Genomic DNA, 13,892 nt, shown 5'->3' with positions numbered 1-13,892 from the left:
AGAACAGCCCAGCCTCGTCCTCCATGAGGCTGGACAGGCCTCACCTTCTCAGTTCCAGTCCAGCCTCACCCACTTCATCTCTGCACGTCTGGCCTTTGCTCCAGCTACTCAACCTTCTCTCTTTGGCCTGGACCTGGTTTGATATTTATCAGCGAACCAAGCAATCAATCCCTCCTCTTTTTTCCCAATCTATCATCGGCTCAACTGAAATTTTGCCTTCCCTTCTCGATTAAAGGATGCAGGAGAAGGAGCTCCCCAGTCCGGTGCTGGGCAGTGTGAAAGGAGAGTTCTCTGGAAGGAGTTCATGTTTGAGGACCTGGGGCATGTCTTTGCCTCAGGCCAGCCTTTTCTCATCTACTTTTTCTCTTCTCCTTGGGGCTGGGGAGATACAGATGCTTTCAGCACACATTCCCTATGAAAGGATCTGAGGATCTCAAGTAAAACTCATGATTTACAACTCATGCGACAAAAACGCCTCCTGGGCTCCCAGTGGACAGGACCACGGCTGATGGGCATTCATGCCCTCAGGCCAAGGGTGCCTACAGCTCTTCTTTCCTTCCTTTCCCGGGTTTCATAATCATGATCAAACCTCTCGACTCAAGTCTGAGAGGGTGGGTTGGTGCTGGCCAGACAGAGGCATCAGTTAGAGCCAGATGGCCTTTCCAAAATCAAATAGTTCTGGAGTCTGGGTTACAGGAATCCCCTGACCTTCAAACAGCTACAGGTAAGGTAAGAGCATAGCATAAGCTGATATTATGATTAAAGAGGTGGCTGCCCAGAGCAACAAGAATTCTACTTAGTTGGAGGGAGGTGTAGGTTGACACACAGCAGTGGCTCCCAACGACCAAGTTAGTACTATATAACCTGTCCTCCTTTGGCACTGGACCTGACTGGGCCAATCAAGTTCTCTGTCCCCAGGAATCTGACATCTGGGATCAAGAGACCAGAGACAAGAATCAGGGGGCTGCATGGGAGATTGTGCACAAACTTCATCAAGTCATGTTAGGTAATTCTTTCATTTCTGTGAGCTGTCCCAGGATCCTCCAAATTAATTCCATTTGCTTAAGCTAGCCAGATTTGTAGTTTTAGCTCCCCTTAGAAATAACTCTAATACAGTTGCTGGGAGCATCTAAATTTTTTTAATAAGATTTATTTATTTATTTGAAAGAGAGAGCATGTGCACAAGCAGGAGGGATAGACCAAGAGGGAGAGAGAGAAGCTCAAGCAGACTCTGGGCCCAGCGCAGAACCGAATGTGGGCTCCATTTCCCAACCTGTAGATCATGACCACAGACCCAAAACAAAGAGTTGTATGCCTAACCGACTGTGCCACCCAGGTGCCCTGGAAGCATTTAATTTTTTAAGGAAATACAGCACACAATGAAATGAAATGAAATGAAATGAAATGAAATGAAATGAAATGAATACAACGAAATACTGAATAAGAAGGCTTTGGATTCCTGACAAGTTTCCTAGATTAACCTTCAGCTGGACCATTCAGATCTAACATCTGTTCTATAGCTCAGAAGACATAGGATTTCCATAGGAAATGATCATTCATATTCAAAACCTTCTGTAACAACTGTCTGGTATTTTCAAACTTCTGATAGAAAAACTTGTCTTCTAGTTTATGGATGGAGAAACCAAGGTCGAGTGAAGAATAGAATTGTATTTGAGTCCTACTGCTCAGCTGGGCATACCCACTGGGTGAACAGTGGTCAAGGCTGGAAATCACTCTGTTATTGACAACACAGTGAGCATTTTTTTTCCCTCAAGAATTTTGCTACTAGACATCCCTTTAAAGTATGCTGTCACTGAAGCAAATGGAAAGGAACGCACTTTCCATCGCCTGGGGTCTCCACCCAGTCTGGGCTGGCTGCCACAGGGTCCCCATACTCCTGCCAATCCTCCAGCTGTACTTATCTTCCCAGCAGGGACACTCAAAACTCAAAGCATTTTGTATTCGCCTTTATTCTGGAGTATTTTTTCCCCTCTAAAACTAATTTTGAGCACTAAAAACATTCTGGACATCTGGGACATTTTTAAGAGAAGAGTGTAATGACCATCCATGTATCCATCACTATTCTCCAAAAATTACCAGCATCCTGTCATCCTTGTTTGAAAAGAATTATTTTTAATATTAGTTTTCCCTTTCTTTTTATAAAAACACATTTTCTCCACTGCCCTGGGAGTACTCCAGGTATGTCTATGCTGGAATGTCATTTTTAGAGTTTTCAGACTTCATTTAATGCCACCTTTTCAAGATGGCAGACTGTTCTTTACACTTGTATATGGGGCCACCCCTTCTTTGGGTTCTATTTCTTCTCTGAGTGGGTTCCCTAGTACCATGTCCTCAGCTGTCCTTTGAGTCTGTGGGCCTTGGGTGATGCACTAGCCAAGGAGGTGTCAGGTTCGGGCAGATGGCTTTGAGGAGGATCCACTCTCACCAGCTGTGATCGGCACAGGAGACTCATAAATAAGCGGCCCTGGCACTGGCCGCAGCGACCCGATGACATGCGCTTGGTGCCAACCTGGTGTTTAATCTCCGTGTCCACAGCTCCTCGTTACACTCACAATGCTGTGAAATGGCAGCACCATGGCAGCAACTGTGGTGGACACTCTCTTGCACTCCCAGCACAGTCCCGTGTGTTGAGCTGTGGCCTGAACCAAGCACCACACTTGCTGGGGCTCAGCTGTCCTTTGAAAAAGGGATTCAACATTCTTACTACTGCTTTGCACTCACCCCAGAGACCGGTACAGGGAAGCACTAAGTGTTCAACCTGACTGGCTCTGCCACAGTGTGGCTTTAGGGTAAGTTCCTTAACTGCTCTGCGCCTCAGTTTCCTCACCAGGAGAAAAAAGAGTAATGAGTCTTCACCTCTGACGGTTGCTGGGAACATTACATGAAGTGGCTCATGTTGTTTTGTTTTGTTTTAAGATTTTATTTATTTATTCATGATAGACAGAGAGACAGAGAGAGGCAGAGACACAGGCAGAGGGAGAAGCAGGCTTCATGCCGGGGGCCCGATGTGGGACTCGATCCCGGGACTCCAGGATCGTGCCCTGGGCCAAAGGCAGGCGCCAAACCGCTGAGCCACCCAGGGATCCCCCTATGAAGTGGCTCATGTAAAGCTCACGTGTACTGTGTGGCCCTTACTGAGCCATTTACAGTAAGCTACTTGTTGGTTTCTCATATACAGAGATGATGCTTTTGCCTGGGACAGTCTGGTGTTCACCTGTTGTCCCACAATAATTACTAACAGAGCTTTCTTTTCTCCCTCTAGAGTGTCTTGGGTTAGATGGGAAATCATATGGTTATCTGACTTATGATCCACCTACAGCAAGAATGGCTTCAAGCCAGAGGCTGCCAACTATCGTCTATAGGGTGTCTTGTAGGATAGGCAGCCTTAGGGGTATTTAGGTGACAGATAGAACAAGGCCACTCACTGCATGTCTGGCACTGGCTTAAACACTTACACGTATTGACTCATTTAATCTTCATCCCAATAGGAGGGAGCAAGTACTACCATTAGCCCTGTTGTGTATATAAGGAAATTGATGCAGAGGGGTTGGGTAACTTAGCTAACAAGTCACATGGCTGAGAGGCAGAACTCAGGAGGGCTGGCTACAGAGTCTAACTATACTGGTAGCCACTGCGCCTCTCATACGCAAATCTCAGTAAAAACTGTGATTCCACACACAATCCTTGGCTCCTAGCTTCCCTTGAAAATTCAGACCTGGACATGCTAGGGTTACATTTTCTTATGGCTATAAGTGGACTTCTTGTCTAGCTCTAGCACATTCCCAAAACCCACCTGTCTCACCTCTGTAAGTTAACCTGCAAGCATCTGAGTAGCAGCCTCCAGTTTCAGCTATTAAATGGTTATCTCTGTTATAAAGACAGTGGCTTTCAAACTTATTTTTTTTTACTAGATCTTTTGTTTAATTAAAATCCTATGTTTAGTCCCAAATATATAAAATACAGCACCATGAGGTGCCCTAGTGTCTGACTACAGATAATACAGGAGAGAAAGGGCTCTGAGTCTTATCTGTGAGTTACCCTGCTCCTCTGGGGCACATGGGGCTCAAGATGTCCACTAGAAAGACAGCTGAATGAGGCTGAGGCAAGGCCATGGCAAGAGCTTGTGGCTATAGATCTCACTGTCAGGGGTGTAATGACCCATGCAGAGCTTACTCAAGGCTGATTCTTGGGTCTTACCTACAGAGGGTTTTAATTAGCAAGCCTGAAGCTGAGACCCAGGAACGAGCTTGGGAAGAAAATCTCAGGTGATCCTGAGGCAGGTGACCCACAGACCATACTCTGAAAAACACTAAACTGGCCCCAGAATGCTAAGCATAGCCAACTTCTGGGATACATTCTAGGGCCAAGCCCACATCATCACAGGGCTTCTCAAATGGCTTTAGTGATACAGAGCTCTATCAATACTATGGTTCCAGAAAAACACTATAGTGGACCCTATTAAAAATAGGCAGGAGAATAAAAAGCCTCTCTCTCTCTCTCTCTCTCTCTCTCTCTCTCTCTCTCCACACACACACACACACATGCCCATACACAGTGAATAAAGTTCTAGAAGGTATCTGTTCCCAAAGCAAATTGGATCTGTCAGCTAAGGTCAATTCTGTGATGACTTTATGCAGACTTCAACATAGTTCCAGCTAGTCCTGACAGCCCTAGTACTCTCCTTTCATAGTACCTGGCCTTTTCATAAATTGAGGTATTTAAATATATGTTTTTCTGGCCTCTGTGTTCTATCCATACATTGAGAAACTGATGCCTACAGAGAATCACTGCCTCTGTATAATCTATAGACTGAGAGGGGAGGAGTGACAGTAATTGTTCCTTTGTTTAAGGGGACTGAACTGAACCATTCATTGTTCAAGAAATAAAAGTCTTAAACTACAAATTTTTGGTTTATAAATGTAAAACTGAGTTATTGCATTTTAAAATCTTGGTGGAGCGAGTAAGAAATTCTAGAAAAGAGGAAGTGTACACCTTCCTATTGGAATGGGTCTGGGAAAAGTTGCTTCGGTTAAAAATATTCAAGCTTGGGACTCCTGGGTGGCTCAGCGGCTGAGTGTCTGCCTTTGGCTCAGGGCATGATCCCGCAGTCCTGGGATCGAATCCCGCATCGGGCTTCCTGCATGGAGCCTGCTTCTCCCTCTGCCTATGTTTCTGCCTCTGTGTCTGTGTCTTTCATGAATAAATAAATAACATCTTTTTAAAAAATTAAATAAATAAAAATATTCAAGCTAAAAAATGAGGGATGTTTTATTATATTACTACTTCCTCCTATAAGTCCACTCAAATCTCTTTTGGAAATAGGGAGTAAATAAATAAAAAATTTAAAACTTGTGTTAGTTCTAATTATTGATGCCATGTGTTCATCATTGTAATTTCTACTGTGGATAGCCCATCTGTGGATAGTTACTACACTCCCACTTTTCGGATGGCATAACTAAAGCACAAGTTTAGCAAGAATGAAAAAAAATCCAAGGGACTTTCAGATCCATCTATACAGCCTCCAAGAACAGTATCAAGTTTCAAATTGATCTGAACAGCCTTTGTGACTTCTTCAGTACACGAAGGAAGAGAGCCAGCGGTGGGGGAGTGGAGGTAGCAGGGACGGGACTGGTGTCAGGGAGCAGAGCAAGATGTGAACTCCAAGACGTCAGCCATTCCCTCGACTCCTGTACTGGATAGGAAGTGAACCCACAATTCACCTGGCTACAGAATTACGTGGTCCTGGCAGTCTGCATGTCCATGGCAACGGCACACCAGGCCTGGCAAGGTATAACAGCAGAAATAAGGTCTAATACTGTTTCCCCTCACCCTTAGGTGAGGGATTATGTGGTAACCTTGACATCTTTTCTTTAAAAAAATGTTTGCTTTTTAGCACAGATCATTCCATGTCCAGAATGGCAATTCTGCAAAGAGGGAGGCGAGTATGAGTAGGCTGTGGGATGGGGATGAAGGCAGGTTTCTAAGCCTTAGCAGCCAGTGGGCAGTATCTGATCCCAGGAAGGGCTGGTCCCCTGGGAAGCACCCAGGCTTGGCCTGCCCTGCACAACAGCCAGCAATGAGTGAGCACAGTCATCCAGGCAGTGCAATCCCCACGGGCTGGCGGGTGAGAGGGCTGGTCAGAGGGACCCAGCTGACCTGGCTCACCGGGTGTAGGTGGGTACTGGTGATAATTAACTAGTAAGTTCTAGGAGCAGCTACAAAGACAGGACCCGGGCTTGGCCCCAGCACGAGCTCTCCTGAGAAACCTGAGTCATCTCTTCCTATTGACGTATTGGGGAAAATCTCAAAGTGAACTGTTGAACCTGTCCTGTTGGTTTGGGGATGATTGCAGGTGATAGGCACAGGCATGACATTGAGCAACATGGTATTTATGGCTTTAAGGTTTCCTGCCAAGAGGTCTGGTGTTGGGCTAATGTCTTGGTACTCTTCCTTAATTCTTCCAGCCTGTGATCCCTAGTCAAGATTTCTTTCTCCTTTATCCCACACCCCAGTCTCTTCTGCCCCATGTCCACATGCTTCCCCTTTCTTTACCCAAGTCATATTCTGAGCCCCCAACTTTTTTTTTTTTTTTTTTTTTTTTTTTTTTTTTAAATTTTTTTTATTTATTTATGATAGTCACAGAGAGAGAGAGAGAGGCAGAGACACAGGCAGAGGGAGAAGCAGGCTCCATGCACCGGGAGCCTGACGTGGGATTCGATCCTGGGTCTCCAGGATCGCGCCCTGGGCCAAAGGCAGGCGCCAAACCGCTGCGCCACCCAGGGATCCCGAGCCCCCAACTTTTAATGGCATTCCAGCTATATGACAATCAAAGGCAGCCTGGAAGAGAAGATAGGGCCAATCTTCTAAAAGTTCAACCTATTTAGACCCAAGGGGCTGCAAAGAAAGAAGGTGCTTATTGATGTGTTTAAGGACCCTAGGGTATAGGGGAGGAAGGCACTTTAAGATAGTTTTTATTATGAAATATTTCAGGAAACACAGAGAATAATATTTTAAAACACGTATCCACTACTCAGCTTTATCAAATCTTAATTTCTGCATATCTGCTTCTAGACATCTTTAAGAAATTGGCCACTACAAAATAAATAAATAAATAAATAAATAAAATAAAGAAATTGGCCACTACAGAGAAGCGAAATCCCCAGGATACTCTTAAATTTCACTTCTAGCATCTACCCCACACTTCATTGTGTTTACATTTTACCTCATTTGCATATATCCCTAAACAACAGCTAGACCATCTTGTAGGTTTTAAAACTTTATATAAACCATATTGTTCTCTATGAGTCCTCCCATCTTTTTTGTTCAGTGGTGGTGTTTGAGTTTTATACATTTAGCCACCTGCTTCGTTTTTACCTGCAAGGTAGTATTACATTGTACAAATACACTCAGTATGTTTACCCACTTCCCTGTTGATTGACATGTAGGCTATTTCCAATTTTTCATACAGCAATGCTACATCCTTGTATGTGACAAGACATTCTTTTTTTTAAATATTTTATTTATTTATTCATGAGACACAGAGAAAGAGAGGCAGAGACACAGGCAGAGGGAGAAGCAGGCTCTATGCAGGGAGGCTGATGTGGGACTCGATCCGGGGTCTCCAGGATCAGGGCCTGGGCTGAAGGCGGCGCTAAACCGCTGAGCCACCCAGGCTGCCCGAGGCTTTTATTTGTATGAGAGAGAAGGGGAGAACAGATACTGGGGAACAAGTAGCAGTCTTTAAGCCTGGAATTTAAGTCTAGAATAATGTTAATAAATGGAGTGTAGAACTTTCAAAGCAGTAGAGTTGAGAATGGAATAAAGTCTATTAAGTCTAGACCAGAAAGAAAAAGAGTATTTAAAAAAAAAAAAAAAAGGAGTAAATAGAAGACACAGAATGCAATGGTAGAAATAAATCCAAATATATCAGTCAAAAGAGACATATATAAGAATGTCTTGTCAGGACAGATTATTCTCTCAAGCATTCAGTTGTTCTGGATCATATATTTATCTTTACTATAGGTTCTGTTTTCCTGGGAGAATCCTGTGTGATCTGCTGAGGTCTTGTTTCTCTAGAGAGGTTCTGTATCTATTCCTACGAGGTCTCATAGGGTCATCACTGGCCTAGGATTTAGCATTCCTAATCCACACAAATAGTATAAATTCTAATGCTAAGCCAGTACGATCATCAGGTTCTCAAGGAGGACTTTTATTTTGCTTTCTTTTGTTTTTTTTTGTGTGTCCAGAGCCTTGGCTAAGCATGAAATGCTGTTCTGTTATCTCCCTGTATTGGTAGATGATTTTTTTCCTTGTCTACCTTTTTATTTATGGTAAAGTACTTTGATAGTCCTGACTTTACATGAAAGTTTCAGTTTCAGCTCCAGCTTCCAACGGGCCAGACCTCATCTCTGTCTCCACAGATTAAACCTCACACTGCTCACTGCTACAGGAAGGCCAGTCACACAGCCTGTCCTACTGAGCTGCCAGAATTGAGTACCACTTGGGTTTTCCTCTTCATTTTGCCCACTATTTTCTTCAGTTCGTGGCTCTAAATAATATTAATTTAAATATTTAATCCAATATTTCTAGGTGTTTCACAGCAGTCTTTTTTTTAAAGGTTATTTTGAGGTCCACATTACTAGGAACAGAAGTCTCTTTCCTCTGACATCTTTCAAACCAGCCGGGAGACCCTTACTTATCCTCCACTCACATATCCTAAGGCAAAGTTCTCAAACTCTACAGTGTACAAATTTAATTTCTGGGAGCTCCTTAAACATGCAGACTATGAGCGGCACCCCCAGGAGCCCTGGATCAGGAGGACTGGGGTGGGGCCCAGGAATGTACGTGCTTAGTAAGTTCTCCAGGTTTCTGGCATGGGTGACAAGGACCATCCTTTGAGAACCACTATCTAAGGCCTGCTTCCCTCTTGCTGAGGTGGCTGAATTTCACCCTTTCTTAGTACCTGAATCACAGCCACAGGAACCCTGCTGGTTTCTGTTTTGCAAAGCCTGAACTAGGAGACAGCAATGACAACAGACCCAAAGTTCACAAGTTCTACTTCAGGCTAGTCCAGGGCCACTACCTCAGCAGTGGAAATGCAGAATAATGCCAATAACTTGTCTTCCTAGACTTCAGGGAGGGGGGGTTATCAATAAAACAGGCTATTTCCTCAGGCTTTACAAACCAGACTTTGACATTACTTAGAGAGGACTGGACTGAATTTCACTTTTGTACTACGAAAGAAAGGTTGGCTAAGCAGATGGATAATGTAAACAAAATTAGAAAGAAGATAGTTGATTTGGTTAATATATATACATATATACGTGTGTGTGTGTGTGTGTGTGTGAGACTGTGCGTATGTATTACTGCAGGTCTCTACTCCCCATATAGGTTATGCTCCAAAATGCTTCTGAAAGTTAGCTGTTTAGAATGCACTTTCCTAGAGAAACATTACAAATGATGGTCAGTGTCCCAGACCAGCCCACCTTAGCCTAGAAAGCCAATAATTGTTCCCATTTAAGGCCTATTGCATGCCCAAACCTTTATATGTGACCTGACATAATTCTCAAAATAACTGAAAGACAGACATTTGTGTCCCTCCCTTACCAGTGAAGGGACTTGCCAGGGTCACACAGCTAGTAAGTGGCAGAGCCAGGTGGGTCTGGCTTCAAAACCTGTGTCCTTATCACCAGGAAACCAGGCTGCCTTCCATAGCTCTTAGGCTTAATAGAAGGTGACAGTAGGATGAGGATTTCCATTTTTCTCCCCTAAAACATTTTCTTTCCTCACACTGAAAAAGAAATAAAGGAATAATAGAACCTCCACTGCAGCCACAGTTGACGCAAGAGGTAATAGAGGACCAAGAAGATTTCTATCATTTCTCTGAAGCGGGAAAGAATGCAAGATGCAGCTTAGTAACCTGCTTTGATTTTGGACTTAAAAAAAAACAAAACAAAACAAAAAACCCCCTGGATTCCATTTTGCATGTGTGGAAAGTATCTTATTACAAGTTCACCTTCTGGGCAGCCCCGGTGGCTCAGCGGTTTACCACCGCCTTCAGCCCAGGGCGTGATCCTGGAGATCCGGGATCGAGTCCCACATCAGGCTCCCTGCATGGAGCCTGCTTCTCCCTCTGCCTGTGTCTCTGCCTCTCTCTCTCTCTCTCTCTCTGTGTATGTGTGTCTCTCATGAATAAATAAATAAAAATCTTTAAATAAAGAAATAAATAAAAAGCTCACCTTCCTGCAATGAGTAGTAAACAAGCTTAGGGATCTAATGCACACTATAGTGAATATAGACAATAGTGCTGCATTATAATCATCAAACTTGCTAGGAAACTGAAACTTAATTATTCCAACCACTGAAAAGAAATGACAATTATGTAATGGGATAGAAGTGCCAATTACCACTACAAAGGCAACCATATTATAATATATAAATGTATCAGATTAACATGTAGTGTACCTTAAATTATATAATGTTATATGCCAAATATACTTCAATTAAAAATTGGGTAATAACTCAAAAAGAAGAAGGAGAAGTGGAAGAAGGAGAAAGTTCACCTTTTCCAACTCCAACTCTGTCTCTCTGTCTCTGGCTCTGGTAGAGACCTGTGCGGCGACACCAGTTAGCTCTCCAGGACTCACCTTGTCCGCCAGCAACTCCCGGATCTTGCTGGCCTGCAGGCGGAACCGGAAGAGCTGGGTTTCCAGGGCCAGGCAGCGCTTCTGCCAGTCCACGCTGGCCCGGGTCTCCACCTTGAGTTCTGCCATGACGGGAGCAACTTCCAGCTTGTTCCAGGGAGCCCTGGGAGCCAGCACACAGCGAGGGGAGAGGATCAGTAAGGATGTGAAGAGGAGGGCTGAGAAAACAGGGCTAGGGGATGCCAGTCACTGCTCTCCCTCTGTTCCACCTCCCTTAGCTCAGTGTGTCCCGTTTAGTCATAAGTTAGCTGAGCAAACTCAGGAACTCATTGTGACAGCCATAAAAAAAAAAAAAAAAAAAAGGGCCTCGTTTGTTTTTCATTTGATTACCTATTTAACAAATATGTATCCATTCAACAAACATTTATATGCTAGACACTGTTCTAGGCACTGGAAATGCAAAGGTAAATAAAAGAGGTCCCCTTATCTTTGAGTTTTCCAAGGAACTCTTAGGAAAGTAATAGCAAAATTACCATGTACTCAAATTGCTTCAATACGCAGATAAATGGGAGCAGGGAAATGGGGTAGACTGTGGGGGAAGGAATGATGAGGGGGACGATGTTTAGGGGAGACTTAAAGTGAGGGACAGATTCATTTGAGATCACATAGTTAACTGGAGGAAGAACCCTGGTTTCCAGTTTAGTAATGATTCTACTACACCTATATAGATTTATCTATTTAACAATTAGTCTTTCTCTCTTTCTTTCTTTCCTCTTCTCTCCCTCCCTTCTTTCTTTCCTTCAAGTAGGCTCCATGCCCAATGTGGGACTTGAACTCACGACCCTGAGATCAAGAGTCCTATGCTCCACCAACTAAGCCAGCCAGGTGCCCCCATCTATATAGATTTTTATTTTTTTTATTTTTATTTTAAAGAGTTTATTCATTTATTCATGAGAGACACATGGGGGTGGAGGGGCACAGACACAGGCAGAGGGAAAAGCAGGCTCCATGCAGGGAGCCTGATGTGGGACTCAATCCCGAGCCTCCAGGATCACACTCTGGGCTGAAGGCGGCGCTAAACCGCTGAGCCACCGGGGCTGCCCCTATATAGATTTTTAGAGAAAAAGGTGTTCTCTTTTGGAACAGATTCTCACCCTAAGTTCGAAAATGCAAACCAAAAGATTGGTAGACATTTTGCTGTAGACTGTAGGTAGACTACAGAGGTAGACTCTGGGGAATGCCACAAGTCTTTGCATCAATTATACAAATTCAGAGCAAATCAAGTAGACACCTATAATATTCCCAGTTGGGGGAATATACTCAGATGTCTCCTGGACAAATTTTAGAGAAGATAAATTAGGTTGGGGATGAGAAAATACAGAAGCAGAGAGAGAGGACACAGAAGACTGAACACAAAGGAGCAATGAGCTGGAAGACACATCTGTCATCAGGACTTTAAAATGCCCCTCCCCCCCAGTAATAATGATGCTTGGCAACAAGCATAAATTTGGTCTGCCCCAAACCATGACATATGATTACTCGAGCATCAGGTGATTGTTAAGGAATGACTTTTAGTTTTTTAGGTTGATAATATTTTTACAATGTGATCAGTCAGAGATACATATGACTTACAAGAGAAATGATATAATCTGGGATATATGCCTTAAAACACTTTATGGTAGGAATGCTGGATGGCTTTGTCCTTTAGGCGTCTGCCCTTGCAGGACATGGGATCAAGCGGAGTCCAGCTCCCTGTTCACTAGGGAGTCTGCATCTTCCTCTCCCCTACCCCTGCATGTGCTCTCTCTCTGTCAGATAAATAAATAAAATCTTTTAAAAATAAAACAAAATAAAAAATAAAATACTTCATGGTTAGGGGGTTAGCAGTAGTGTGGGGAGGAGATATATGAAATAAGATTTATCAAATTGCTGATATTTTGAAGCTAGTTGATGGGCACCTGGGAGTTCTTTATATTTGTTTCTCTATTTGAATACATGCCTAGAGAGTTCTGTACTAAAAATCTGTTTTTTAAATCCCTTTTCACTTCTTCAGGAGCCACATGGCCTCAGAAAACCCAGAACCTCCTGTACTGTTGCCGGATACTACCTTGGTAACCAATGAGCTTATCTTCAATGGGTTAATCACCTCACATTTGACTTTTACAAGTATCTGTCTCCCATACCACAAATAGCTATGATTTATTGTGTTCTTATTGTATGCCAGGCCTGTGTGGCCTCTTTAATCCTCATGAAGATACGTAAGGCAAGACACTCTCACAATGAGGACAGGGAGGAACTGAGAGGCTATACAGAGTTCTAGAGTCAGTAAGTAGTGGGGATGGTATACTTGTTCCAAAATTCCTACTCTTAGCAACTGTGCTCTTTACCTATCCAGAAACTGAAAAGAATTCTGATTTCACAAAGAGTGAGCTGGATTGTTAAGAATGAGAGAACTATTTTATGGGATCTTTCAGGATCCTTGGCACTAAGGTGAACCCATATTCAAGATTTTCCAGGGCATCCTGGTCTCAAACATTCTGACACCACAACCTCTATAAGCACAGACATTTATCATGAGTCTCGACTTTCCATTTAGAACGCAGGGTCAGTAGACCTGTAGAGAAAGGCCCAACAATTAAACACTGATGGGTCTAGTATCTAAGTCTTTGGGTTCTGGGCAGCTCAGAACACTGGACATGTGACCTCAGCCCTGCTCTCCCGGGACTGTCATACTGAACAATCCCAACATTGTGACCTCCCAGCAATCCCCACCTCAAAAGACTGGGACCGACTGGAACGGCGCAGGAAGACAAAAGACAAAAACAAAACATGACCTTCTCTGAGCTAAGATCACAGCTGAAAAGACAAAACAGAACCTTGTGGAGCCTCTGGAGAAGAGAAGGCTGGGAGGCTTCATCGTGTTTGATTTGCTTTGTCCTTTAAAGGGATTTTGCTTTTTCTCATATGAATAAAAAAAGCGGCAGATCTGAAAGTAGGACCTGGGAGTCTTGCAATCTAGCTGAGGGCTAAGAATTAGCAGTAAAAACACCCAAATAACACCAAGGGGCAAGAGAAACTTAATCCTTTCGTGGCATTGAAAGAGTTTGGTGTATTTTAATTCCCTGTTATTGACTGTCAAAGCTGCAGCTCAGATTTCATGAGGACAGTGGAAAACCAAATCATCAAAATCTCCAGGAGCTTTGGAAGTAAAACACATCACTGGCCTCT

The 13,892-nt window shown here is 43.5% G+C and overlaps 1 protein-coding gene across 4 annotated transcripts in view; it reads right to left on the bottom strand.

Annotated features, from left to right (window-relative positions):
• Window positions 1-13,892, bottom strand: part of PLEKHH1 (pleckstrin homology, MyTH4 and FERM domain containing H1) — a 53,298-nt gene that overhangs the window by 34,874 nt on the left and 4,532 nt on the right. For all 4 annotated transcript variants that reach the window (XM_077909716.1, XM_077909719.1, XM_077909715.1 and 1 more), the window contains exon 2: window positions 10,668-10,827. In XM_077909716.1, coding sequence (XP_077765842.1) covers window positions 10,668-10,793 — 126 coding nt within the window. In that variant the 5' untranslated portion in view covers window positions 10,794-10,827. The remainder of the gene's footprint in view (window positions 1-10,667; window positions 10,828-13,892) is intronic.

The sequence above is a fragment of the Canis aureus genome, chromosome 9 (assembly GCF_053574225.1).
Source record: "Canis aureus isolate CA01 chromosome 9, VMU_Caureus_v.1.0, whole genome shotgun sequence".
In the NCBI taxonomy this organism is placed as follows: Eukaryota; Metazoa; Chordata; class Mammalia; order Carnivora; family Canidae; genus Canis; species Canis aureus.
This window is presented reverse-complemented; position numbering and strand designations above follow the sequence as displayed.